Raw genomic sequence first — 25823 nt, 5'->3', positions numbered from 1 at the left:
CTTCCTTCCCACATGGTGCTGCAACTGGGTGACGTTGGATTTTAAAACATTAAATCTCCTTTCAGTTCCCATCTACCGAGTTTAGCAAATGTCTTCTGAGCACATTTTTTTTTTTTTTTTTTTGCGGTACGCGAGCCTCTCACCGTTGTGGCCTCTCCCGTTGCAGAGCACAGGCTCCGGACGCGCAGGCTCAGCGGCCATGGCTCACGTGCCCAGCCGCTCCGCGGCATGTGGGATCCTCCCGCACCGGGGCACGAACCCGTGTCCCCTGCATCGGCAGGCGGACTCTCAACCACTGCGCCACCAGGGAAGCCCCCTGAGCACATTTTAAACATGATACTGGGTTTACAGAACACTGGTGTGAGACCCGTGAAATCAGGATCCCTATTTTATAGGAAGTTGAGGCTCACAGAGCTGCTTTGCCCGAGCTCACAACGCTGCTGAGGTAGGCTCTCCACCCTTCCCTGAACCCAGCTTTCCAGACACCAGGCCTCCTGCCTGGTCCTGCAAGGACACAGGAAGGTAGAGTGGCCAGGGACTCAGAGGCAGACTGGGCTGACGGCAGCTCACAGCCCACCTGCCCTTATGGCTCTCTGACCCACTACTCTGGGTTCCAGCCTCCCCCAGGGCCTGTCCCCTATCCCGCTTCAGGCTTGCTTCCTCCTGCCTCTGTGTCTGCAAAACTCGGTCCCCTCCCTTCTGTAGATGTCCTTGCTCTCATTTCCAGTCTCAGGCGGGCTGCCAGTACCGACTCTTCCGGGCACACTCCTAACGCTCCCACCCACGGGCCTCTCCCTGGGGTCCCTCCCATTCCCTCTCTATCCCTACTAGGCTCCTGACCCACCCCCATCCCACCATTGTTTATTCTAGTCATTTGCTTACTTGCCTTTTTCCTCCATCAGGCCTTTGTGAGCGCCCGGAAGTGGAGGCATTTACCTTTTAAAAAATTAAGGAACAGGACTTCCCCAGCGCTCCAGTGGTTAAGACTAAGCCCTTCCACTGCAGGGGGCATGGGCTGGATCCTCTGTCCAGGAAGTTCCAAAATGCCGCGACGGTAAAGTAAGGAAAAATTCCTAAGTAATATAGATTGATTGTGGACCATATGGAAAATACAAAAACATGTAAAAAAAGACAGTAAAAGTCTCCCAGAGTCCCTACCACCTGAAGATTATCGTTGTGAAGTAATTTTGGCTTCTATTCCAAACATTTTTCCCGGGCTCACACATATGCTTCTCTTTTTCCCAAGTGAAGTCAGGATCACACTGCAAAGTTTGGCATGCTGCATTATAAAAAACGTAATGTCTTGAGGATTTCCACCGTCGGCTAACGTTCTCCCTCGACACGAACTGAAGTGGGCGATCACCCCGCTGCGTGCATGCCCCAAGGGTAGTGTCCCCGCAGCCTGGGCGCCCAGCGGGCGCTCGGAGACCCTGCCGAAGGCGGGTGGTCTCTGCGCGCGGACCCCCCCGGGGCGCGGTGGGGTGGAGGCGGATCGCCGGCTCGCGCCCGCATGCCCAGGACTGTCGGTTTCGCCGGGGATCGCGCGGGGCCCGTGAGCGGCGGGGGCGGGGGCTGGGTGCTTTAGATTTCACGTGATTTCTCTGGATGGGGACATTCTGGAGTTTGGGGCCGACTCCTGGCAGACGCCGCCGGCAACTTCTTGGCCCAGGACCCAGACTGCCCGCGGCCCCGCCCGCCAGCCGCAGCTGTGCCTGGGTCAGGGGGTCCCGGGGGGACGGCGGGGCGGGGCGGGGCGCTCCTGTCAAATTCGGGCCCCCGCCGCGCGGCGCGGCGGTATCGCGAGAGCTCGAGGGCGGTGCGCAGGTCTGGGCGGCTGCCCTTCCCGGCCGGCGTCGGCAGCGCAGTGCGCAGGCGCAGCGGGCGGGTTTCCCCAGGCTACAGTTGGGGCCGCCGCCCGCTGGTCCGCCGCCCTGCGCCATGGCGGGCTGCGCGGCGCGGGCTCCGCCGGGCTCCGAGGCGCGCCTCAGCCTCGCCACCTTCCTGCTGGGCGCCTCGGTGCTCGCGCTGCCACTGCTCACGCGCGCCGGCCTGCAGGGCCGCACCGGGCTGGCGCTCTACGTGGCTGGACTCAACGCGCTGCTGCTGCTGCTCTACCGGCCGCCGCGCTACCAGGTGCGGGCCGGGCCGGGCCGAGGGCCGGGGCGGGAACCGGGGGCCGGGCGGGCTGGGCGCGGCGCGTGGGCACCGTCCCCCCGGGGTCGAGGTCCGGGTCTGCCGAGGGCGCGGCCCGCGAGAGGGGTTGCCTCCCCCGGCCGCGTCTTTTAGCAGCTGCGAGTTCAGGTGGCAGGAGGGCCCCCTCCCTGCCAGTCCCGGGGGGCGTGGGTCGCGGTCCCCCTCCACCCGGCGGAGTGGGTGGGAAGTTGCGGTTGGTGCCGTTCAGCAGCTGCGGCAGATGCACGTGGGGTGGGGAGTGAGCGGGCCCACGAGTTCTTTTATGTAATTTAAGGTGTGGAGAACTACCTGCTGTCAAGTCTGAGGTCAGAGGCCCCCGCAGTTACGTGGAGGGGGCTGGGCGCAGAGTCCCGGCTGCCCCGACCAGATTCGCTGCATGGACTTGGGAGAATCCGGCCAATAAGCTAGGTTTAACGCAGTTTTCCCACAGCCCTGAGTGACAATAACAATCATAATAGGAATGGTAGCTAAACCTTACTTACGAAGCACTTCGTCTTAAGTGCTTTACATGGGTAATCTTCACAGCAGTCCTCAGAGGTAGGTACTCTTGTCATCCCCATTGTGCAGATGGGGAAACCGAGGTCCAGCGAGATTAAGTAACTTGCCTAAGGCCACAGAGCCATAGAGGGGTGGGCTTGGGATTTGAACCCAGGCAGCCGTGTTTCACCCTGTTAACCTCTGAGCAAATCGGCTCCATGGACTTGCGGGTGGCCTGCTTATCCCAGGAAGTACGATGTATGCTCTGTGAACAACCAGGTGACTGATCCTCTTTTGGGTCCGTTTCAGATAGCCATCCGAGCCTGTTTCCTTGGCTTTGTGTTTGGCTGTGGAGTGCTACTCAGTTTTAGCCAGTCTTCTTGGAATCACTTTGGCTGGTAAGAAGTGCTTTGGGAATGACAGTTTTGAGGTGGGGGTGGGTGGCTCAGAGGGTCAGTAGTGATATTCCCGCATCCTTGGCTGGCTGAAGGCTAGTGAGGGCTCTAAGGGAATGAGGCCTCTAGCTTCCTAGATTCCCGCATCTTGAACCTTGAGAACTTGTGCCCGTTGGCTGCTTCTGTCGCAGGTGGAAACAGGTCTCCCTGGCACCCTTCCCATAGGTGCTCTCATCTGCTGCACCTTCAGTAATGTGACCAGCCCCTCCCAGAAGAGGGTACTGGTCCTCAGTGACAGGAAGGGGCAAGGCTCTGGCTCGTCTTCACAGGCCTTTTCCGTCTCTAATTTCTATTAGGTCACATCTAGTGCCTCCCCCACGGCCAGTGTAGGATTTTTCCCTACACTATGATTTCAGTCCCTTGAGCCTTCTAGTCCCTGACCTGGATATGAACCAGTGGCTTCAAGGTAAAAAGCTTTATCTCCTACTATCAATACTCTGAGCCATCTAATCCTTCTTTGCTGGAATTATTTCAGTTTTTTGAATTTTTGTATTCGACATACATCACTACTTTATTTTGATACTTCTTTCATGTTTTACTGTGTGTAGTGTCATTTTAAAAAAGGCTGAAGGCCCATAGTGCCTTCCTAACCTATGTTTTTTGTTTTTTGGTTTTTTTTCTTTTTTTCCCTCCTGTGACATTCAAAAACATAGTCCCTTTACAACCCCACTTTCTGCAAACCTCAGGGAATAATGCTACATGTGGGTGCCTGATGTCCACTCTCAGACAGGTGACAGCAGGCCCTCATCATAGAATTCAGGGACAGTTCAGACCAAATCTGTACTTGGACTTAAAGGCTAACTTGATTCCCTTGCCCCAACTTACCTCTCGTTCTTTTTGTTTTGAAATAGGTATATGTGCTCCCTGTCATTGTTCCACTATTCTGAGTACTTAGTCACAGCAGTCAATAATCCCAAGAGTCTGTCCCTGGATTCCTTTCTCCTGAATCACAGTGTGGAGTATACAGTAGCAGCTCTTTCCTCTTGGATAGAGTTCACACTTGAAAATATCTTCTGGCCAGGTCAGTGTGCCCTGCTTTCCCCTCTGCAGGGGAGATGGGTGGCTTCCACGTGGGCCTCAGGACAGTGATGTGGGTTCACCTCTCAGGTCTAATCTCCCCGAGTGATCTTCCCCAGACCTCTGTCCTCACTAAGCTCTTTATAAAGGACAAGCTCCACTTGTGAATTCCGCTTCTGGAGTTTGAATGGATGATATGTTGACCTTACGCTTTAAGCCTTGCAGGACGTAGTGTGTACCATTTAATGTGAAGTCCCAACCTCTGATAGCTGTAATACCAGGTTTACAGTCAGAAGATTCGGATCTGTTCATTTTCTGTGACTTGAGAAATTTCATGTAAAAATTTTATTAGCAAAAACTACTGCATCTGGAACCTACTCTGACACTGAACTTTCCACAGCAAGTTAAATGAAATGTATGTAGTTCCTAAGGTTCAGTAAAGGGCCAAGGCGGGAGACGCTGGACCCTTCTCGGCTTCACTTAGCTGTCTTTGTCCCCAGAGGAAGGATGGGAGCGTGTGGCGGGGGTGTGTGTGGATGAGAGCCTGTCACCTCTTTGCTGTGACACTCTAACTGGGCTGTTGGCGGTTTAACGTGAATGGGTGAACAGCACAACTTAGGGGAATGTGTTTTGTGTATAATTAAATTTTAATGTGATGACAGATGCCGATTGCCCACTAGCATGTGTTCTAGTGTTCCTGTCTTTCGAAACATAGGTTAATTTTAAGCATGCAGAGGGGAACTCAGCAGTCCAGGGTCTTCACTCCCCGGTTGTCACCATCCCTCTCCTGCAGAACTGAAGCAGATCACCTGGCTCAGCGCCACGGGGCTGCTGATGGTGGTCTTTGGAGAGTGTCTGCGGAAAGCGGCGATGTTTACAGCTGGTTCCAATTTCAACCACGTGGTGCAGAATGAAAAGTCAGACACCCACACTCTGGTGACAAGCGGAGTATACGCTTGGTTCCGGCATCCTTCTTACGTTGGGTGGTTTTACTGGAGTATCGGAACCCAGGTATGGTATCAGATACGATACTGGTCTCCTTTAAAGTGTTTAAAAATATGTTTTAAATCGACATATAATTTAAATATCATAAAATTCACCATTTCAAAGTGTATAATTCAGTAGATTTCACTGTATTCACAAAGTTGGTCTTTTTAATTTGTTTGCCATTGTGGCTTTTTTTTTTTTTAAGTGTTGTGTTTACTTATTTATTTATTTATTGGCCATGCCGTGCAGCTGGTGGGATCTTAGTTCCCTTAGCAGGGACTGAACCTGGATCCCCTGCAGTGGAAGCATGGAGTCTTAACCACTGGACCACCCGGGAATTCCCTGTTGGTCCTTTTTAAATAGGTACACGTGTTCCCTGCCATGTTTCAAGTGATAGTTAAATAAAAGTCAAAAGAACTGATTTAGTCTTTAGCGCTTTTTGCTATGTACTTAAAATCTGGGTGTCCTAAGCTTGTAAACTTCCGGCGATCCTAGGTGCCGTTACCCCCTCTGTCGTACCCCTTTTCTGCCTCTTTAACTTAGACCTGGAGCATCCCGGTGGGATGAGGACAGACATGGGGCTTTGGGGAGAGCCCTCTGCCGCGCAAGGGGCAGCTCAGCTGATTTTCATTAGAGGCTGCTGTGGATGAGCCCAGGGTCATATGTCAGGTTTAACATGAGCGATGGAGGTTTGCTCTGTCTCAGACTGCAGACCGAGCCTTGTTTCTTGAGCATTGTCTCTTGAATCTGTTTTCTTAGTCCTAGAAGGACTTGGACAGAGAATGTGGATAGAGCTTAGAAAACTCATCACCTCTTTGGGAACATCCAGTCCGGTCCCCCAGGCATCCCATTGCAGTGCATGGTATGGGGGGGCACTCTGGTGACCCCCAGTGGTGTAGTAGGTTACTGCACAGCATTTGTGTGAAAACTTGCAACCCTGAAACTTAAGACTGCCGCATTAACAATCACATTCCCCGGGAACAGGCTGACTGTAGTGGAATCATGTAATTTGCCGTAAGTGCTATAACTAATAAACCTAAGTGCTCTAGGGCTGGACAGCTTTTCATACTTCTTTGCCTATAGATCTTTCTACACCGTGACCCAGCACACAAGTGTGTGTAACAACTGCACAGATCTTTCCTGAGCAACGCTCACCCTGACTGTGTACAGAACACTCTGTTTCCTGTCTTGTCAGTGTTTGTAACGCCGTTTCGGACGCACGGGATTGATCTCCTGGCTCCATGACGGGTTGTGGCTTGAGACTGGGAAACCCCGCTCTAGGGTCTGCTGGCGGTGGCGGCACAGGCTCTGGGGTCCCTGGCAGGCGGGTGGGGCCGGTCCGGCTCTAACATCAACTGATGGGCCTCCGTTTCCTTGCGGGTTAAGCAGGGGCGGCAGCGCTGCTCAAGAGGCTTGCTCTGGGCGTCAAATGGCTTACTGGCTGGTGGTAAAGGGCTTGGCATGTGCTGGGAACACAGTAGGTGCTCAGTAAACCGTGGTGAGAAGAAGTGAGGTCACCCATGTGGGGAAGACGTACGTCCCGGGCGGGGGCCGGGGGGTCCGTCGGAGTGGGCAGGGGTGGATCAGTGGGCTCCCTGAGCTACCCAGAAGAAGCGGGCCGAGGAACTGCTTTCCTGGGCTGCGAAAGCCGGGCTAAGGAGGCGTGGTTGAGGCCTTCGTGCTCTCTGAACAGGGGAGTGATCTGATGGAAGAAGTGGTTTTGGGGGCTCAGCTGATAGCAGTGTATCGACGGCACGTACGCAGGATGGTTGCGGGGGCCAGAGGCAGGGGGCCAGGCAGCTGTGGGGTGGGAGGGAGCGTGCTAGGAAGGGGGCAGGGTGGGAGCCACGCGGGAAGGCAGTGGTGCTTGGAATGGGAATTCACGTATGGGGGTGGAGGCAGGAGTTGCCAGCACCCCTGCCTGGGGGTCGAAATCCAGGAGGTTGCTCTTTCCTTTCAGTTTTTAGGTATCTCTCAGGTAAGAGGAACAACAGAAAAGCGTACGAACGAAAGCTACAGTGATGGGTGTTTAGCCCTGCTGTGAAAGTGATGGTGTGGTTTCCGTTAATGGCGCCCTGGCTCAGGGTCTCAAAGACCCTAGTGATGTTTCAGGAGTCTCTTGGGCCCTTGGCAGGAAGTCCTCTGCGGTCATTGGAGAGCAGCACATGCCGCTAAAGTTCAGGGTTTCGGGTCACACTGACCCCAGTGCACTAACCCTGTGTCCCTTCGCCAGGTGGTGCTGTGTAACCCCATCTGCGGCGTGAGCTACGCTCTGACAGTGTGGCGCTTCTTCCGCGACCGGACAGAGGAGGAGGAGATCTCGCTGATTCACTTTTTTGGAGACGAGTACCTGGAGTATAAGAAGCGGGTGCCCACGGGCCTGCCTTTCATAAAGGGGGTCAAGGTGGAGCTATGATAGGCCCGGGCGGCCCAGGCCAGGCTGGGGCCCCCCTACTCCAGGCAGCGTGGGACGGAACTGCTTCCTGTCGGCCACGCTGCAGAACGGACTTTCTTAAATCATTTTGTGTGTCACCAGTGACTCTTCTGGAATATCACTCAAGATCAAATGGTCAGAAGGCCTTAGGACCAAAGGACCCCACTCCCACCCCCACTCCCACCTCCCCGCTGCCCGGAGCAGCCTGTTCCCGGGCTGCATCAAGGTAGGACATAGATTAAAGGTGGACAATAAGCAAATAACCGCAGTCCTTGGCAGTGACCCCCGACGCGCCTGGGCAGAGCCTAGGCCACACTCCATCCCCCACGAGGCCAGGGCTGTTAAGTTGTAACCCAGACCCTTGGGGAGAGGTGGGCTCACTCCTGATGCTGAGTGAGGCTCCTGCAGCAGGAAGGGATACGTGGGCACCAGTACTTGCTAGTGTTAGAAACCCATTCAGAATCCTTACTTTGACCGAAACACACAAACAGCACAGCTTTAACCTCCCTGTTTCTGTCCTTAAGTGCATGAGCATCTCTACAATTTTAAAGACACTTCCTTATAAGGCACTTTGGCTCTTCATATATCTCATCCTGTTTACTTACCTGTTTTCAAAAACAGCAGTACGAACTCAGGGGACTCGCTTGGCGTGTGAGCCCCACCTTTCACTTGGCAGAAAGGCAGCACAGACACCTCCAGATGACTCAGCTGCTGCTCTGTGTTACCAGGGCTCCCCGGGCCAGGGACACTGTGGGCCCCTGTGGCTTTCCTGGGTCCTGGCTCCTCCCAGAAGGGGGCTGTTACCAGTGACGGGCATGTCAAAGGTGTGTCATTTCTCCTTTATCCAAAAAAAATGCTTCCTGGACACCTGCTCTGTGCAAGGCATTGTTAAACGTTGAGAAATACCGCTCTCCGTTTACTTGGGGTTTTTTCTTATTCTATCATAGCTTATATTTTTGTGTTTTGACTTAAATCTGTTAACCATTGATTTCTATGTTCTGTTCTCAAAATTCCATCGTCCCTAATGCCATTTCAAACTGTCTTTTCCAAAGGGGTTTGAGCATAAACAACTATGAAATTCAAGCAAGCCAACTCAAAAAAAATAGGGCAAATAATCGCAGCTGAGATTTAGTCAGTGCTTTTGTTGTTCAAGTTCGGGAAGATTGGCTTTACGAGTCAAACATATAAGCTTTGAGACCCTTGTTGAATTCTGGACCAGAGAGCAACTTGCTCTCAGTGTGAATTCCTTCCATGCAGTCCTGCAGTGGCACCAACAGAGCGTGAATCAGGTGGCATCGGCCCCTGGCTGGAGTGCTGCCACGCCACGCCACGCCACGCGACGCGACGCGACGCGGTTTTCAAGGAGCCACTAAACCTTTCCGTGCCTAGACCTCCCCATCTGTAGGATGGGGTCAATACCACCTACCTCGCAGGGGTCTTGTGAAGACTTAGAAGAACAATGTCAAACGTTTTTACTACTTTGGTGACAGAGATGACATAAACGAAACCAGTATTGCATGAATTACACAAAAATGGACATTTGACTCACTGTACCAGATACCGGGAATGTGTGTTCAAAAAAGCATTCTACCAACTCGAAATATTAACTTATTTCTAGATTTCATGGCCTAATTAGTGTTTTTCATCATTATACATACCAAAGAGGTTTACAGGTTCATCGCTGACAGGTGTGACATTTGCTGGTTTGAGGACCGGACAGATTCCAGCCTCGGCCTCCTGAGGTCTCGCAGGCAGACAGCCCAGGCAGCAGCCAGGGTCTCGCGGCAGATTCTTCTGGCGGGAACACTGCCCGGCGGGACGTCAACATGCACTTACTGTGTTTGAGGACTTGAATCAGTGCTAAACTTGTTCTGCAGACCACTCCTAGTGAAATACACTCCCCTTCATAGGATTGCAGAACTGAGGAGGGTGTAGCTGGGGTTTTGGCGGCCACCCCCAGCTCTTTGAGGGAAAGTCCTTTCTTGCTGCATCTAGCAGGTTAGGACCCAGCTTTCATTACCACTGGGGGTCGTGAAGTTGTCTCTTCAGCAGATGGAGAGGAGCTAGTGACGACCCTGGCTTTGTGGACAGTAAGGCCGGAGGTGTTGGCCTCTGACGGTCTGTCCTTCCCCCGCCGGCCTGCCAGGCCTGGAGCTCAGGAGGCAGGCCCTGGTGTCGGCAGGGAGATGCTGCTGTCACACCACCTGGGCTGGACGTGACATTCTGCTCTGCTTGAAAGAGCAGTTCCACAAGCAAGTTCCCACCCTGATTTGTAACCCAGGGCGGAAGTCCGCAATTACTTGGGGATCAGAGATGAACTACTTAGGGGCAGGATTTGGCAAGTGATTGACTTTCATCTAGCACTGAGATCTTCAGGTTATTTTTACCTTTATAAGTTCAGCAGTGACAGCGCACAAGGAAGAGAATCAGGTTAATGGGGTACAGGCTTTTTGGGTATTCCCGAAAGCTTATTTTGGGTAAAGGCCACATCACCGGTCCCCTCAAATTAAGAAACCGTCAGGAGATTTCTTTTTCCATTGCAGGTTTCAAAGCGGAGACTCTGAAATGGAAAATAGGCACTGCACAGAACAAAGCTATTTTGAAGCAGTGCAAAATGAAATACTTCACGAGGGTTTGCAGGCTGGGGCCGAGACCGGCGGTTTACTGAAACGAGGTTGTAGGTGAGCCTGGCAGAGGGCAGGAGGCCTCGCACCCCGCCGGCCCTTCATTGTCATAAACTGCTGCATAAACCTACAAAGTGAACTTTATCAATCCCTTCCACTTATTTAGCACTCTGGGTGATTAACATGATGGGGGAACATCGCTAAACCCACCGGTTGTGTTGACAGGTGAGGTTCCGTAGGGTCTCGACGGCAGCTCCGTTTGGTCGCAGCCCCTCTGTGACGGGAACAGTGAACCACTGTCCCTTCTCTGCACTTTCTTACTGCCTTAGATAGTTGTGCTCTCCCTCTGTGTTTTGCTTCTGCAGTGACTTGGTGAGGCCAGGCGACCCCAGCCTGTCTGGCATGGTGCGAGAGGCTTGCTGTCTGTGCCCCGCTGTGGGGGCCTGACGCCCTGTCCTGGGCTCGGTCCCAAGCGCTTGCCCCTGCAGGACTGTCCCGTAGCTTAGGCTAGGAGAGTAACCTAATGGGGTAATTACTCTTCTTTTTACATGCAGAAATGTTTATTTAAATATTGGATTTTCTTTCACAGAAATTATTTCCAATGCTTAAATAAAACTGTACTTGATTTCACTATGAACAATAGTATGATCGTGTGGGATTCAGAAACTTTTTTTTTTTTTAAATATTTATTTATTTATTTATTTGGCTGTGCCGGGTCTTAGTTGCAGCATGCAGGATCTTTTAGTTGCGGCATTCGGGATCTAGTTCCTTGACCAGGGATCGAACCCGGGCCCCCTGCATTGGGAGTGCAGAGTCTTGACCACTGGACCACCAGGGAAGCCCCCAGAAACTCTTAAGGTCTTTTTGCTTCTGGCTAAGAAATGTCCAAGGCCTACAGCGTAAAACCAGATGTGTTTTGCCTCCTCGATTCTGTTCTGAAGTCCTACCTCTAACCAGTTTGTAATGACAAGTTCCTCCAGCCCCCCAGGCTACCGTGGACGTTTGTGATGCTCTGGGACGGGAACGTCTGACAGAGCAGGTGTGGAGGTGTTGGGTACGGACGTGGCGGATGCGTCAGCGTATCGACCTGCAGGCCCACCTGGCACGTAGAAGCCACTCGCCGTTTGAACCACTGAATCAAGCTGATGTTTGCTTAAAGCATGATTCTTTGGGCATCGTTTTGCCTCCAAAACTTTACACTTTAGGTCATGCAGGTTAATTTTCTTTCTTAAGCATTTTGTTTAAGTTCCGCTTGATAAAATGGGTACTGGGTAGGAGTGGAAAACCACTAGAGCGAAGTTGCTGGTGAATCGTGCTTTAATATCTATAGAAGGTGAACACAGGAGAGTGACAGGCGGGGACAGCGGTGGGGAAGTCGTGACGGAGGCCATCTCCTGCCACGCAGGCCACCAGGTGCTATCGCGTTGCTTTATGTGCTCAGCCCTGGCCCTACAGTGAGAAAAGCTGGAGCAAAGGGTTTTCTCCCCTATGCTGAGTCAGCGCTCAGATTAGCGGGGGGAACTTTCCAGCGGCGCCCGGAGAACAGTGGGGCTGTACGTCAGGCAGAGCCGGATTCCTCTGTGGTAGGGCAGGTGCTGCACAGTGGGCGGGTCTCATCACCCGAAATTCAGACGGGTGCACACCCCACCACAGCGGGCGCTCACGGGACGAGCACACAGACACCAGGGAGGTGCAGGGGCAGTGAGGGGCTTCCGGCTGGACGTTCACTCAGGTAACGTTTTCCACGCCGACTGGGATGCCGTCCCGAGTCACCTTGGTGAGGACCAAGATTCGGGGCAACACGAAGTCTGGCTCAAGCCAAAGAACCTGAAATTGGGACCTGGCAGAGAGTGTCCGGGTTTTTCTGCTGATGCGTGATTATTACACATTAAACAGAAAAGCATGATGGGAACCGCCTTTTCTTAAATATTCCAGCGTTGATGTGCACATTGTAAGACGCCCGACCTCCGGGAGCAGTCCCACGCTAAGCTGGGCGCTCTCTCCATGTGGGGACGTCACCCCCGTTTTTCGGTTTGGGTCTGTGAGCATCTTTATTTTTCAGTGGAGGCTCTTCTGCGAGGCTGCTCAGGGTCCGGCTGTTTCTCGGCTCTGAGGTCTTCTCTCTCCTCTCCGAGACACTCACTGGATCGTTCCTAAAGAAACACTTAATGTGAGCTCCTCTCTGCTCCCGTCTCACTGTGTCCCAGCGCTAAAATCCACCCAGGCAGAGGCTTTCAGAGCGGCCAGCCTTCCGGGAAGGCACCAGCGGGTGATAGAACCTCAACTACATCATCTCCTAAAGGATTTTTTTTTTGTTTTTTAATAAATTTATTTATTTATTTTTGGCTGCATTGGTCCTCGTTGGCTTTCTCCAGTTGTGGTGAGCGGGGGCTGCTCTTCATTGTGGTGCGTGGGCTTCTCCTTGCGGTGGCTTCTCTTGTGGCAGAGCACGGGCTCTTGGCGTAGCGGGCTTCAGGAGTTGTGGCTCGCGGGCTCTAGAGCGCAGGCTCAGAAGTTGTGGCGCATGGGCTTAGTTGCTCGGTGGCATGGGGGATCTTCCCGGACCAGGGCTCGAACCCGTGTCCCCTGCATTGGCAGGCAGATTCTTAACCACTGCGCCACCAGGGAAGCCCCTCCTAAAGGATTCTTATTCACTTCTGATGACTTCTGGTTGCCAAAACATTGGCAGTGCAGACCGTTTCAGTGGCTGTGGTGACCCTGCTCTTTGAATTGACCCTCCCCTGAAGCATGGTGCCTGGGAGGGCAGGGCTGCTTTCTGCTCTGTCACCAACCCCGTGGTGGCGCTAGATGCAGCAGACCTCTCCCTGCCCCCAGGCCCTTTTAGCTCTGACTTCCTACAACTCCAGAGAACTACGAAAAGATCAGCCTGTGATAGTGACACATCTGTTATGCACATTCTCCTCTCCCTCTGGCAGGCATTTTGGCAAACACTGTGGCTCCAGTGAGCAGCCGTGCTCTCTCACAGGAAGAACTAACCCTCGATCTCTTTCTCGAGTCGCAGTGGCGTAGGAGCCTGCGCTCTCAGAGGTGTGGGTTGGGCAGGCGGCAACCACGGCTGTCCCTAGTTATAAACCTCACGTCACGTCTATCAAGGTCACATCTGTCATCTACGAGGTCATCTGTCTGAAGGCACCGCCCAGTTTAAGAACCCCCCTGACCCTGTATCTTACACACTGAGGCCCAGCTGAGGCCGCAGAGCTAGCTGGTCAGTGGCAAGTTGGGACCAAAAGAAAACCGGAGGTCAGTCTTTGTCGCCTGTATTTGTCTCTGAGATTACATCGTTTGCCCGCTCAGGTTGGAAAGACTCACTTTACCTGGCCTGGGCATCGCCGTTCACGCCATCATCATGCGTGTTTTGGAGATGGTCTGACGGTTCATCCACAGGGGCCTGAAACCTGCGTGAGAGAAAGCAGTTCCCAGGAATGCGGATGCAGCAGAGCCAGCCCGCTGCATGTGCTTAGGCTCACTGCACAGACACCGGACTTGAGCAAACACTTTGGGCCTCAAATATTTACCGAGGGCCAGGGCCACGGCAGTGGACGAGAGAGGCTGGGCCCTGCTCTCATGGGAGACCCGTTCTGCGGGGGGAGACACGCCAAGGTTGGGAAGGAGGCCCAGCGGGACGGATGGTGGGGAGTGACAGTGAGGGAGACCTGCTTTCACTAGGGTGGTTTGCGAAGGCCTCCCTGCTGACGAGACCTGGGTGATGAGGTCCATGGAACAAGAAGAAGCAAGAACATTCCAGGCAGAGGCAGGGAAGTGGCAGCCAGTCTAGCTTCTTTGCGGGACTGAAAGGCCACTGTGCCTGGGGTGTGGGGAGGGGCCAACGTGGGCAGAGGTGAGCAGAGAGGGTCCCAGAAGGACTTTCAGGCCCCAGCACGATAGGCTTTAGAAAGACCACTGACTGTGGCATGCTGGAGGGGCCAGGGTGCGGGGCTTGACAACGGCGGCTTGGATGGAGGGTCACAGTCGAGACAAAGCAGGCGGACCAAGAGGGTTGAGTCAACAGGACTTGAGGATGGGTTGGCAATAAGGGATGAGGGAAAGAAAGGAATCCAAGTCTCCTGGGCTTTTTACTTGAGCACCTGGAGGACTGTGATGCCTTCACTGAGATGAAACAGGAGTAGCATGTTCGGCGGGGAGGAAACCAAGTTCGGGGCCTTTGTGGGGTTTGAGGTGCCCTGAGACCACCAAGAGGAGACTCTCCCAGGAAGGGGCACTTGGAGATGAGTCTAGAGCTTGGGCAGATCTGTGCTGGGGAGGGGGATTGGGGGTCATCTGCAATACCATGGGGTTTTAAAGCCAGGAGACTGGGTGAAGCCCCGTAAGGAGAGGGCGTAGGATAAGAAGAATGCCTGGGACTGAGCCCTGGGGAAAACTGACATTGGGGCCTTGAGCCAAGGGGGCAGAGCCCAAAGCCAAAGAGACTAAGAAGGAACCGCTGGGGGACTTCCCTGGTGGCCCAGTGGTTACGACTCTGCGCTCCCAAAGCAGGGGGCCCGGGTTCGATCCCTGGTCAGGGAACCAGATCCCACATGCATGCTGCAACTAAGAGTTCGTATGCCACAACTAAGCAGCTCGCGAGCCGCAACTAAGACCTGGTGCAACCAAATAAATAAAGATAAATTAAAATAAATAAAAATTTAAAAAAGGTTCTCTTTCCCTTTAAAAAAAATGAAAGAAGGAGGAACAGCTGGAGGGGCAGGAGGAAAACCACACCGGGAGTGTGGGGCGTCTTAGAAGCAAAAGAAGAGTGTGATGAAGGTGACAGACAGTTCAGGCTCACGAGTGCTGCTTCGAGGCCAAGGGATGTAGCCCACAGGTTGCTGATGGAACAGGAGCAGATTTGGTGGGTGGGGTTGGTGTGAGCTGCCAGCAGTGGGAGGGGAGGAAGCAGAGGGCAGCTCCAGATACCTGGAAAGCGGTGCCGTGAAGAAGGGTAGAGGCAGCCTCCCTGCTTGCCCCAAACCTCCAGGAGCTGGGCTCCTGCCCGAGCTTTCCATGTGCTGACACGAAGCACGGATGCCACTTCCCCACAGAGATGTGACTGTGCCGGGGTGTTGCCCCTTGCAGGCAGGCAGGAGCACCCTACTTGAAGCCAGCTGCTCACGGAAGCAGAGCACACAGAAGGGAAAGGACGCCAATGCTAAGAGCATGGCTTAGAACGGGCACACAGCGTGAACAGGCTGGGTAGGCGGCACCAGGATGTCACCTCCACCCAGAGGCCCCCCAGGATAATCCCAATCTCAACTGCTAACACCAGAGGTTAGTTCTGCCTGGTTTTGAGGTTTTATAAATGGAATCACACAGTATCTGGAGTAAACTGCTTAGTAAATGTCAGCTTAGGAGGACACTGTAACTAGTCCTGGCTGGACAGGGATTTGATCCAAATTGTGCAGAAGGCATGATGAGTGCAACCTCTCAGTGTGACGTTAAAATAGTCACTTTAAAGGTGGCTTGGCAATTCTGGATTAATACAGCAATTGCACACACACACACACACACACACACACTCTCTCTCTCTCTCTCTCTCTCATTTTTCCTTCTTCCCCAAACTCATTAAAACTAGTAAAGGGACCAAAACAATGAGGGGGAAAAAAACCTCTCCAGGTTGACAGCAGGAAAGGATAACAGCAAAATTTTGGAACTGGAGAGCATGTAGACAATGGTCACTAATTCAGCAGACCTGAGCGGCGGAGGCCCAACCAGTTCCCACCACAGAATCCTCAGGGGGCCCAGGAACGGGTAGCCCCAATGCCTCTGCAAGGAGGGTGGGACTGAAATAGGACGATGAAGGTCAAGATCCCTACCTCCGATCCGCTGCCCCCACCCCCAATACTGAAGGGTTAGTCTCTGGGAGGGTGCGACACACCGTGAGAACTACTGAAAGACAGAAAGTCAGCTGTGTGTACAGATACTCCATATGGTGACATTCCAGGAAGGAAACTGGGCAAAGATCTAAAACTGACATTGGGGCATCAAGAGTAAGATAAAGCAAAACAAAAAACGCTGCCCACCCAGATCCCTTACACCGAAACACCGCCCATGTGCTCAGAGCTTCCAGCCTGCTCTCCTCCACCCCAACTCCTAACATGAACCGGTAATTGAAGATTTCCTGACAGCTGAGAAAAGCCTTTAACAGGGAAGGTAGAAACCTAAATAAACAAAACGTAACTTGGAGGAAACAGACTTCAGAGAGAAGGAAACTTAAAAAAACAAAAGCAAAAAAACATGTATCGGCCCCCAAAGGGTTAAGATATTCTGTCCATGCAGCAATAGAATGCTGTGTAACAAGAGCAGTCAGGGTACCAAAAACACCTCTTTGGAAATGAAAAACAATTTAAAACATTTAAAAGAGCTCTTGGAAATTTTCTTCAAAAATGAAGAACTAGGGCTTCCCTGGTGGTGCAGTGGTTGAGAGTCCGCCTGCCGATGCAGGGGACACGGGTTCGTGCCCCGGTCCGGGAAGATCCCACATGCCACGGAGCGGCTGGGCCCGTGAGCCATGGCCGCTGAGCCTGCGCGTCTGGAGCCTGTGCTCCGCGACGGGAGAGGCCACAACAGTGAGAGGCCCGCGTACTGCAAAAAAAAAAAAAAAAGAACTAAATAGAAGAGTCAGAAGATAAGAGAGGAAATCTCCCAGAAAGTATAGCAAAAAGATGAAGAGGTGGAAAACAAGACTGAAAAGAGATGGTAAATCAGGGCCAGCCCCGGAAGGCCAATACCCAAGAAGAATTCCAGAAAGAGAAAAAGTGGAGAAAATCAACTAACCAGTTCAAGAAGAAATATGCCCAAACAAGGACATGAATTTCCAGATTGAAAGGACCCACCGCTACCCAATGGACGGGACTAGACCCTCACCAACGTGAAATTTCAGAACGCTGGGAGCAGAGAAGATGCCACAAGCTTCAGAAGAGAGAATAAGTGGGGACTTACCCAGTGGTCCGGTGGGTAAGACGCTGTGCTCCCAATGCAGGGGGCCCAGGTTCGATCCCTGGTTGGGGAACTAGATCCCGCATGCGTGCTGCAACTAAGAGTTCACACACTGCAACTAAGAAGTCAGCATGCCGCAACTAAAGATCCCGCATGCCGCAGCTAAAGATCCCACGTGCCGCAACTAAGACCCGGCACAGCCGAAATAAATAAATGAATAAATATTAAAATAAATAAATAAATAAGGAGAATAAGTGGGTCACATTACAAGGATTGGGAATCAGAATGCCTTCAAACCTCTCAAAGATAGCCTTGGAAGTTAGAAGACAATAGAGTGATGCCTTCGAAGGAGAATCCTTTCCAATTTAGAATTTCCATCTAGAATTCAATACCCAGCAAAACTATCAGTCAAGTGCAAAGGCAGAATAAAGATATCGCAGCCTTACGCTGTTCAAAACACGTCCCTTCTCTGCACCCTTTCTCAAGGAGCTGCTTGGAGGATGGCCTTCACCAAACCATGAAAGAGGACACGTGTCATATGGGAATCAGGAGATCTCACTCTGGAGTGAGACAAATGGAGTCCCCTGGAGGGTGGTGGAGGGAGAGGCTAGGTTGACCACTGTGTACCAGCCCTACAGGGCAACCACCCTGGGGCTCAGACTTGAGAGGCAGGCACATTGAGGACCTGCCACCCAAAATCCTCTGCCACTGTTAACACCTCCAGTGCTCAAGTATGGTGCTGAGAGCCTGGTCCAGGTTCCTATCTAGACTTGTCCTAACCGTGTACTGGGGAAGTTCTCTTTGCTCTGTGTCCTGCTGTCTGGATCAGCTGAGGACCCTCATTATACCCCCAAGGTGTAAAGAGATGGGCAGTTGTGTGCAGCCTGCTCATTCTGTGTTTTGGCAGATGTCCAGCACCTGGTCCTCCCAGATGCCCTGATTAAACCTTCATGACCTGGCCCACTGGCTTCCCTGAAAGGGGCTCTCCCAGAGGTGTGGCACCTTTCCTGCGCACATTCTGAAGTGTCTTGGTTCCCCCGGAACACTCCCTGCTCTCACCTGGGCTCTAGCCGCTCCTTCACCTTGGCAATGGAGCGGACGTAGGGCGTGATCTGCTTGGTGATGGTGGTCAGGTAGGCATTCTCCTGCTTCAGCTGGAGAAGGTCATGGAGCTGGGCTGTGGGGGCCCAGGCCAGAGCGTTAGGTCTTGTTGGCTTCAAATTCTTACTCTCCAGCCTTGAACCATCTAAATAACCCAACTATTTCAGTGATTACCTCTAATTAAAGAGTGAGGTAAGACTTGTGAAGGCATCCTACTTACTGAATCCTGATCTCAGATAGATCATTTGGGGGCCAGTTAGCAGCTGTGAGGCAAAGTCAAGAGCTAGGGGGAAGAGCACGGGGGTTCGTATCTGGTTAGTGGGTAACTGGCTTCCTGCCCCTGAAAGCATGTGGATTAGCTCCAGGACCGGGGTGCGCCCAGCTGCCCGGGACCTTCATAGATCTCCTGCTCATTAGCCACGCGCTGGTAGGATTCCTCCCAAATCTGAAAGAGAAAGTAAGTTGGATATTGCACGTGGCCGTGAGTTGGAATTTCCCTTGACAGCATTTCTGTCCTCTAGCTACTCAGAGCCATAGGGCACTCCCAGCCAGTTCATGTGGTTCCAGGCAGCAAAGGCCCAGGTTCCAGAGCCTGCCACACGAGGGCCTCCTGGGGCACCAGGCCAAGGTCCTCCTCCCCCTTCCTGTCCTGGGGTAGCTCATGTACATGCTGACAGGTGGAGCTGCAGGGGAGGGAGGTTCCTCGGGAAGGGCTACCTCCTGGAAGACTGCTCTCATGCCCTCCACGGAAGCATACTCCAAGGCGATCTGTGTGTCCACCTGCAGGGACTTGTGCAGGATGTCACCCATGATCTCGGCCTTGATGAGCGAGTGGTGCTTGGTGAGGTCCCGGTGCAGCTCCTGTACCTGGTCCTTCAGGTTCTGCATCTCTGCCTGCAGGCGCTGGGGGGAGAGACCGCGTGAGTGCCTGTGTTTCCTGCAGGCTGGGTGCACTGCGGGGGCCTCAGTGGAGGGACGGCTTGCAGGCCAGGTGGCCAGGACTAGATTTGACCACTGCACCTTGGCGAGAAGGGGTGGGGCCTTTCCCAGCTGGCAGGTCCCTGGCCCCCTCACCCGGTAGGAGTTCTCAAAGTGGCGGCAGTGTTCCGTGAAGGGTGAATCGTCGCCCTCCGCCAGCAGCACCTTGGTGCTGATGGACCGGTGCAGCGTGGGCTTTTGGACCGGTGACCCCAACATCTTTCCCACGGGGGAGGGGCAGCTGGGTCCCATCAGCACCTTGGGGCCCGAGCCCCCTGCTAGCCTGGGGAGAGAACTAGTGTGGATGTAGACGTGGGGGTTCCGGAGGGTCTTCCCTTCCCCCAGCCTCCCAGCGCGTTCTCAGCCTTCTCAACCCTCTCACCCCAGGCTGCACACCACTACCACGCAGGAGCTCTGAAAAAACCTGATGCAAGGCTGTGTACACCCAAGACCAATGACATCAGCAGGGTATTTTTTTTAAATCCTGAGGGTGATGCCAATGTGCAGAAGAGTCCACCAGGATATCCTCAGACAGTACGTTCCCTCACACACACTCGACCTTGCAAATTTGGCTTGACGCCCAGTACCCTTTGCCTGGGGCCCTGGAGCTCTCAGCAGACACATCCAGCTCAGGCGTTTCTCCTAACTCCCTCGGGGGTCTCCGGCTCTCTAGACTGGGCCCCGCCCCCCGCGGAAGTCAGACCCCCTGCGGCTTCTGGAGACCCAGGCCCCACCCTAAGCTACCCCTTCCTTCCAGGGCTTAGGCACCCCAGTCCGGGTGCGGCGGCGGCGGGTGGGGGAGCCCCTGAGTCCCTCTGTCCACCCCTGGCCTGGCTCCACTCCAGGTCAGCCACGCGCTTCCGATCCAGGGCGGCCCCGACGGCTGTTTCCAGGCTGGGCGGCCTCTCCCTCCCGCGTGGACATCTTTGGAGCCCAGACGCGGCGCGGGGAGCTCGGCGAGCTGGGAAGGGCGGCCCCCACCCCAACGGGGACCTTGTGCCCGCATCCCCTTCCCGGTCCCGGCGCCCCTGCGGCTCACGTGCTGGTACCGCCCCCGGCACCCGCCGCCCGGCGCGGTCCCAGCAGCAGCAGCGGCTCCAGGCAGCGCGCGAACTCGGCGCGGTGGTCGCTGGCGATCTGGGGGGACGGACGAACTCGTGAAGCAGCTCCAAACTCCGCGGGCCTCCGCCCCCGGCCCGGCCCACCCCGCGGCCCCGCCCACCTTGCTGCTCTGTGCGGGCCGTAGGCTATGTGGCCGCGTGACGATGCCCTGCAGCCTCTCCACCAGCTCCTGCGCTCATGTGGGTGGGGGCGTGGGGGTGACAGGGAGGCGGGAGGACCGGAGGACGCGTCCGTCTTTAGGATTTCACCTGCCATCCAATCCTTCCACACCACCCCTGCCCCCAAATCCACAGGAAAGACTGGGGGGTCTGGACTCCAGTAGACACAATGCACTTTGGGGGAGAGGCTTATGCTCCCTTCTAGGCTTTGCTGTCCTCTTATTTTTTTACTTAGTTTTTGGCCGCGCTTTGCGTGGCTTGCGGGATCTTAGCTCCCCGACCACCAGGGATTGAACGGGGTGGAGTCCTAACCGCTGGACCGCCAGGGAATTCCCTGCTGTCCTATTAAAAGGGGTTCAGCCAGCCCCTAAATGTTTTGTAGATGATGGTGTGGAAGAGGGGGCTACCCAAAGACCCCCTGGTCCAGCCTCCAGGTAACAGGCTGCCCAGCTCCGAGGTGGGGGGCTCTGGTGTGCAGGGTGGGTTCCTGGTGGGGAGGGGGGGAGACACAGAAGCTGTGGGCACTCACATAGCCCAGGTCCAGGAACTCAGCCTTGTTGGCCAAGCTGAGAAAGGAAGAGCAGATGGCCAGGTGGACCTGTGAGAGGGACACTGCTCAGTGCCTGGGCTGGGTGCCCAGCCCTGCGCCCCCAGCTCCCCTTACCTGGAGGGTGGGCAGCAGAGTAGCCAAATGGGAGAGCTGCTCCTTGAAGGCCTTGTCCTTTTCTTCATACTGGCTGGGGGAGGAGCGGGCAGCCTCATCTCCAAGGGGAGGGCTGCCCACCCCCACTCTGGGGGCGGGCTCAGAGCTGGGTGGTTCCATCTCCCCACCAGCTTTGTGCATCCTTCCTCGACACCCCTTCCCTGAGCCCTGAGCTTTCCTCCTCTCCGGTAGACACCTGGATGTCTTGCTCTCCAGGGTGGGCCGGCGCCTGCCCGGGCTATGAGATAGGTGTCCGGAGGTCAAGGGGCAGGGGATGGAGAGCCCGCCACCACTCACCTCTGCACAGCCTGCAGCAGCAGCGCTTTCCTCTCTGCCAGTTTGTCCTGGGAGGGAAGGTCTGCTACTGGCTGGGCAAACTCGGCCCTGCCACCTCCCAGCGCTCTCCCAGTCCCCTGGGCCCCAGCCACACGGCTGCTTAGGCTGGCTCTCTCCAGCCCACCAGCGCTGCTGCCCGGGCCACCTCCTTCTTGCATCTCACTGCCTGAGAGCCCTGGTGCCCTCACCTTAAATGTCACCTCCTGGGGGAAGTCTTCCCTGACCCCCTCTCACCACCAGCGCCAGCCTGGGGCAGGCCCGTGCTCCACCTCTAGAACTCTCCTGGCAGCTAGATTGATTAAGTAACTTCTGAAAGCAGCTCAAGACTTGCTGCCCTGCTACACTGGAAACTCCACACGGGCCCCCGGGGGGAGGGGCCTGCCCTGTGTCCCGGGCACCGGCCATGGCTGGTAAGGATGCTCAGCCTGTGGCTGTCTAGTCCCCCCTACCCCTCACCTGCATGCTGCCGAAGAGGGCGTGGATGGCGGCCTCCTCATCCGCCGCGCTGCGTCGCACCTCGTCCACCATCGCCTGCAGCAGTGCGATGGCCTCCCCTGTGGCGGTCTGCAGGGCCTTCACCGCCTGGGGACAGGGCGGCCTCAGCCTTGTGGGCGCGCGTTCTCAACCCCCGCCCCGGCGCGCTGGGCACCCCGCGCTCACCAGCATGGCCTGCTGCAGCCGCTCGCAGCCTTGCACGTACGCCGACTCGAGGTCCACGCAGTGAGCCCGGCTTTCCCTACGGGGAGCCCGCGGATGAGCCCTGCTCCGGGCCACCCTCCAGCCCCCTCACCTCCCGCGCCCTCTACCCACCCCTGCATGTCCCGGAAGCAGCGGATGCACAGCAGCGACTTCTTGTCGGTGGAGAACATGATGTAGGGCTCGGCGTGCAGTGCTGCGGCGGAGGGGGGGAGTGCGGCGGTGAGGGCTCCGGCTGGTGCCTGTCCCCATCCCCGCCCAGCGCTGGTCCCCATCCGGCACGCCGCACTCACTGCACTTCTGGAGCACGTCGCGGCTGCGCTGGCCCAAGGCCACGATGTCGTGGCGCGCGAACATGCGTGCCCGGTGCGTCTCATCGCGGCAGCGCGCGCACAGCGGCTGCCCGCACGTGTTGCAGAAGTACGTGGTCTCTGCGTCCTGCGGACAGAGCTCAGGCTCAACCCGCCCGTGAACTGGGAGCCTGATCCCATCACAGCCCGCGAGGGAACTGCAGCCTCCGCACGTCGTGGCTGTGCGTCTTGGCCCCGGCCTGGGGCAGGCCCCCGGCCTGCAGCCCTTTCATGTAACCCCAACGCGCAGCGCTCTCATGTACCCAGTTTACAGACGAGAATATTGAGGCTCAGAGAATAGGTAAGGAGGTCCAGTAAGGAGCAGTTACCCAGGACGGTCTTGCGGAGGGGGTTACATGGGGTTGTGGGGAGGGCAGGCACTGCCTTTGCAAAACATTTCACCTAGAACAAAAACGTATGTGTACGCCTGTGTGTGTGTGAAGCCCCGCCTTGGCGCCCTCACTAGTAGCCACACGGATGCCTACGCCGGCCATCTGGAGTGGGAACTTGGCTGGGAGGCGAAAAGGAGTGAAGACCTGCAGGTGCCCTTCCCCAGGGCTGAGAGTCCAGGGCACTGACCCCAGTAATGGCTATGAAAGCACAGACCCCCAACTTCCTACGTTGGCACTCAAGGCCATTTCCTCCCCATGCTCTCCTGACCTCCAGCCCCTCACCTCCTGCTGGTTATGTCTGTACTTCTGCGTAGCACATATTCTAGAACTTGCACGCCCTCCCAGACCTTTTGCTCCTGCAGGGACATCCTCCTGGGATTTGGAATACCTGGTCCAGCCTCCACAGGCCAGAGAGAGTCTCGCGTGCCCTTCACAGTCCAGCCTGAAGCCTGTCCTCTGCTCCCTGGTCTTTCAGGATCGCCCCTCCCCAACGGCACAATGTCCTCACTTCCCCTTGGGCTGTTGATAGCTGCCCACAGCTACCCAGGTAGCAGCGGACCCCAGAGAGCTGGCCTAGGCCTGTGCCCTGGCATGCCCTTCCTGTTCCAATTCACAACTGTGTTCTGAGTTGGGCACCAGTAAACTCTCCCCAAATCGAAATAGCCTTAACCCCTGCAACTATCTTGGTGTTGGCCCAGGGCAGTTGTTTTGGACCTCAGTCTCCACACCAGTAAAATGGGGCCCACATTCTGGATACAGGGTGCCTTAGAGAGGCGTTGGAGAATGCCCTGATGGGTGATCCTCTGATGACATGGCACACACTGCAAGCGTCAGGACAGTGCAACCTGGCACCCTCCGCTCCCCACCCCACCCCCAGGCGCCCCTGCCTGCTTGCCGCACTCCTGGTCGCAGTTGGCACAGCGCACCACGTCCATACCATCCCCTGAGCTGTCCACCAGGAACTGCAACAGCCGATCCACCGGAGGCAGCCCGCTGGGGCCCTTCACCACCGTCTGGTGTCTGCGGAGAAGCTCCAGCCAAGATCCGGAGGCCCCTTCCCGAAGGCTCCCTACCCCCTTCCTACTCCAGACATTCCAGTCTGGAGCTAAAAATAGGGCGGCGGGAGGTGGGATGACTGCAGGTCTGATGTCTGTAAATACCTCAGCCAGTGCTCTCTGACCCCGTCCCTTTCCAGTCCTAGGGGAATCTTGGGATGGGGCTGGCGACTCAGGGTGTCAAAGGCAGAAGGCTCCCCTCAACCCCCTCTCATGGCATTGGGCAAATTTAGGGCCACCCCGGGTAACTTGAGCCAACATAACCTGCTTGTGTTGACTGAAGACTTCAGGACCCCCAAGTGAGTTACTGGGAGTGTCCAGACGCTGAGCTGAGATCCCCTACTCCAGCAGCATTGAATCCGACAGCACGCGCCCTCTAGCCCACCCTTGCCCCCTGACTTTCTGTGGGAGGCCTTGGGCCATAACCCCAGGTCTCAGTTACCCCATCTGTAAAATGGGCTGGAGCCTTCATGTTCTCTGGCAGAGAGGTGCAGGCTGCGGGCAGCCTCTCCCAGCCGTCTCCACAGGGAGTCAGAACCTTGCCCTCCCAGCACCTAGGTCCCAGCCCAGCGGGGACAGTCTCCCGTCTTAAGGGGCTCGAGGCACTCACTGGCACAGCGGGCAGGCGAGGCGGCCGTCGGCGGTGCGGCCGCGCAGGCAGCCGGCGCAGAAGTCGTGGAAGCAGTCCAGCAGGCAGGGGTGCTCGTACTGCGCGCGGCACAGCGGGCACACGAGCGGGGGGCCGCTCGCCGCGTCCAGGGCGCCCGGGCCCTCCAGGGGCGCAAAGATAGCTCCCGACATCTTCGGGCACAGCGCAAGAGGGCGGGGAGGCGCCCGCGGCCCCTCTGCCCCGGCGCCTCCTCCCTCCTACCTGGCCCGCTGGACCACGCGCGGCGTCCAGCGGTCGTGGAGCGGGAAGCAGCGAGGGTCCGGGGCTGGGGGCTGGAGCGCCGGGCGCGGGGAGAACGGGCAGGAGGCGCGCGGAGGGGCCAGACCCTGTGCCGCCGCCCTCCCCGCCTCTCCACGGCAGCCCTGGAAGGTCAGTCGGTGCCTCCTACCCAACGCCCAGCCTCCCCGGGCCTCCCTCTCCCCTCCCCCCCACCCCAGGAATTCCCCTCCCGGTGTCCTCTGGGTGACCCGCAGCCGACACCCCTTCCGCGCCAGGCGCCCCCAGCCTCGCGCGCGGTGCCCCCGTCCACCTTCCCGAGGCTGGCGCCGGCTGCCTCGAGCCGAAAACCTGGACGGATCTCGGCGCTCGCCGCCGCTGTGACCCAGGGCTCCGGTTACGGCCACGGCCGCGGCCACTGCTCCCCTCGCCCGGAGGAGGAGAGGCGGCAACGCGCGTCTGGAAAGGACCCCGCCGGGCAAGGGTTCGAGGTTCGGACTGGACCCCGCCCGCGGTGACAGAGCCCGGAGCCCGGAGACGTGGGAGCGCCGCGCAGAGCTCCTCAGGGGGATACGGCCCCGCTGGCTAGGCCGGCTCTGTGCGGTCGGATTTGGGCCGGGACAGGAGTGAGTCCGCGCGGCCCTATTTCCTCGACGGGCAGTCGAGGGCGCCCGAGAGCAGCAGCCGCCCCTCCCTCCCACAGACACTCCAGTTCTTGTGAGAGCTCGTGAGAGGGCTTGGAAGCCCAGGGCTGCCTTTGGCAGGTTGGGTCTCTCGGCCAAGTTTCTGACCTCTCAGAGCCTCAGAGCTGGGGTAGAACAGGGCAGCCGCCCGGTGATGAGGTGAGACTTCAGTGAAGTGAAACGCACACCCTAAGCTTCCAAAATAATTAAGGCCCCACGCCC

At 56.1% G+C, this 25823-nt stretch overlaps 2 protein-coding genes across 12 annotated transcripts in view; one reads left to right on the top strand and one right to left on the bottom strand.

The window, feature by feature from the left end:
* RNF207 (ring finger protein 207) overlaps positions 1–25102 on the bottom strand; it is a 196406-nt gene extending 171304 nt beyond the window's left edge. Inside the window, exons 1-17 of one of the 10 annotated variants that reach the window (XM_067718540.1) lie at positions 24643–25102; positions 23865–23997; positions 22529–22673; positions 22350–22431; positions 22200–22275; positions 21996–22121; positions 21501–21547; positions 21165–21237; positions 21030–21098; positions 20443–20511; positions 20260–20357; positions 19263–19503; positions 18960–19145; positions 18636–18687; positions 18201–18318; positions 13523–13603; positions 11487–12340 (exon numbers count right to left, since the gene is read on the bottom strand). In XM_067718540.1, the coding sequence (XP_067574641.1) occupies positions 12172–12340; positions 13523–13603; positions 18201–18318; positions 18636–18687; positions 18960–19145; positions 19263–19503; positions 20260–20357; positions 20443–20511; positions 21030–21098; positions 21165–21237; positions 21501–21547; positions 21996–22121; positions 22200–22275; positions 22350–22431; positions 22529–22673; positions 23865–23997; positions 24643–24833 (1956 nt within the window). In that variant the 5' untranslated portion in view covers positions 24834–25102 and the 3' untranslated portion in view covers positions 11487–12171. The other 9 variants (XM_067718571.1, XM_067718515.1, XM_067718523.1 and 6 more) reach the window with 9 other exon arrangements.
* ICMT (isoprenylcysteine carboxyl methyltransferase) lies at positions 1891–10829 on the top strand. 2 transcript variants are annotated; one of them, XR_010938955.1, is made up of 6 exons: positions 1891–2133; positions 2980–3068; positions 3977–4146; positions 4936–5153; positions 7363–7789; positions 10107–10829. XR_010938955.1 is itself a non-coding variant. In XM_067718632.1 (5 exons), the coding sequence occupies exons 1-5, from the start codon at positions 1939–1941 to the stop codon at positions 7543–7545; spliced, it is 855 nt and encodes a 284-aa protein (XP_067574733.1). In that variant the 5' UTR covers positions 1891–1938; the 3' UTR covers positions 7546–9182. The 2 variants fall into 2 exon arrangements, 1 of the variants encoding a protein (XP_067574733.1); XM_067718632.1 differs by lacking the exon at positions 10107–10829 and having other exon boundaries at positions 7363–9182.
* Positions 25103–25823: the final 721 nt, after the last annotated feature.

This window comes from Pseudorca crassidens, chromosome 2 (genome assembly GCF_039906515.1).
Source record: "Pseudorca crassidens isolate mPseCra1 chromosome 2, mPseCra1.hap1, whole genome shotgun sequence".
Taxonomy (NCBI): domain Eukaryota; kingdom Metazoa; phylum Chordata; class Mammalia; order Artiodactyla; family Delphinidae; genus Pseudorca; species Pseudorca crassidens.
The sequence above is the reverse complement of the archived record's forward strand: the minus strand, read 5'-3'. Positions and strand labels throughout refer to the sequence as shown.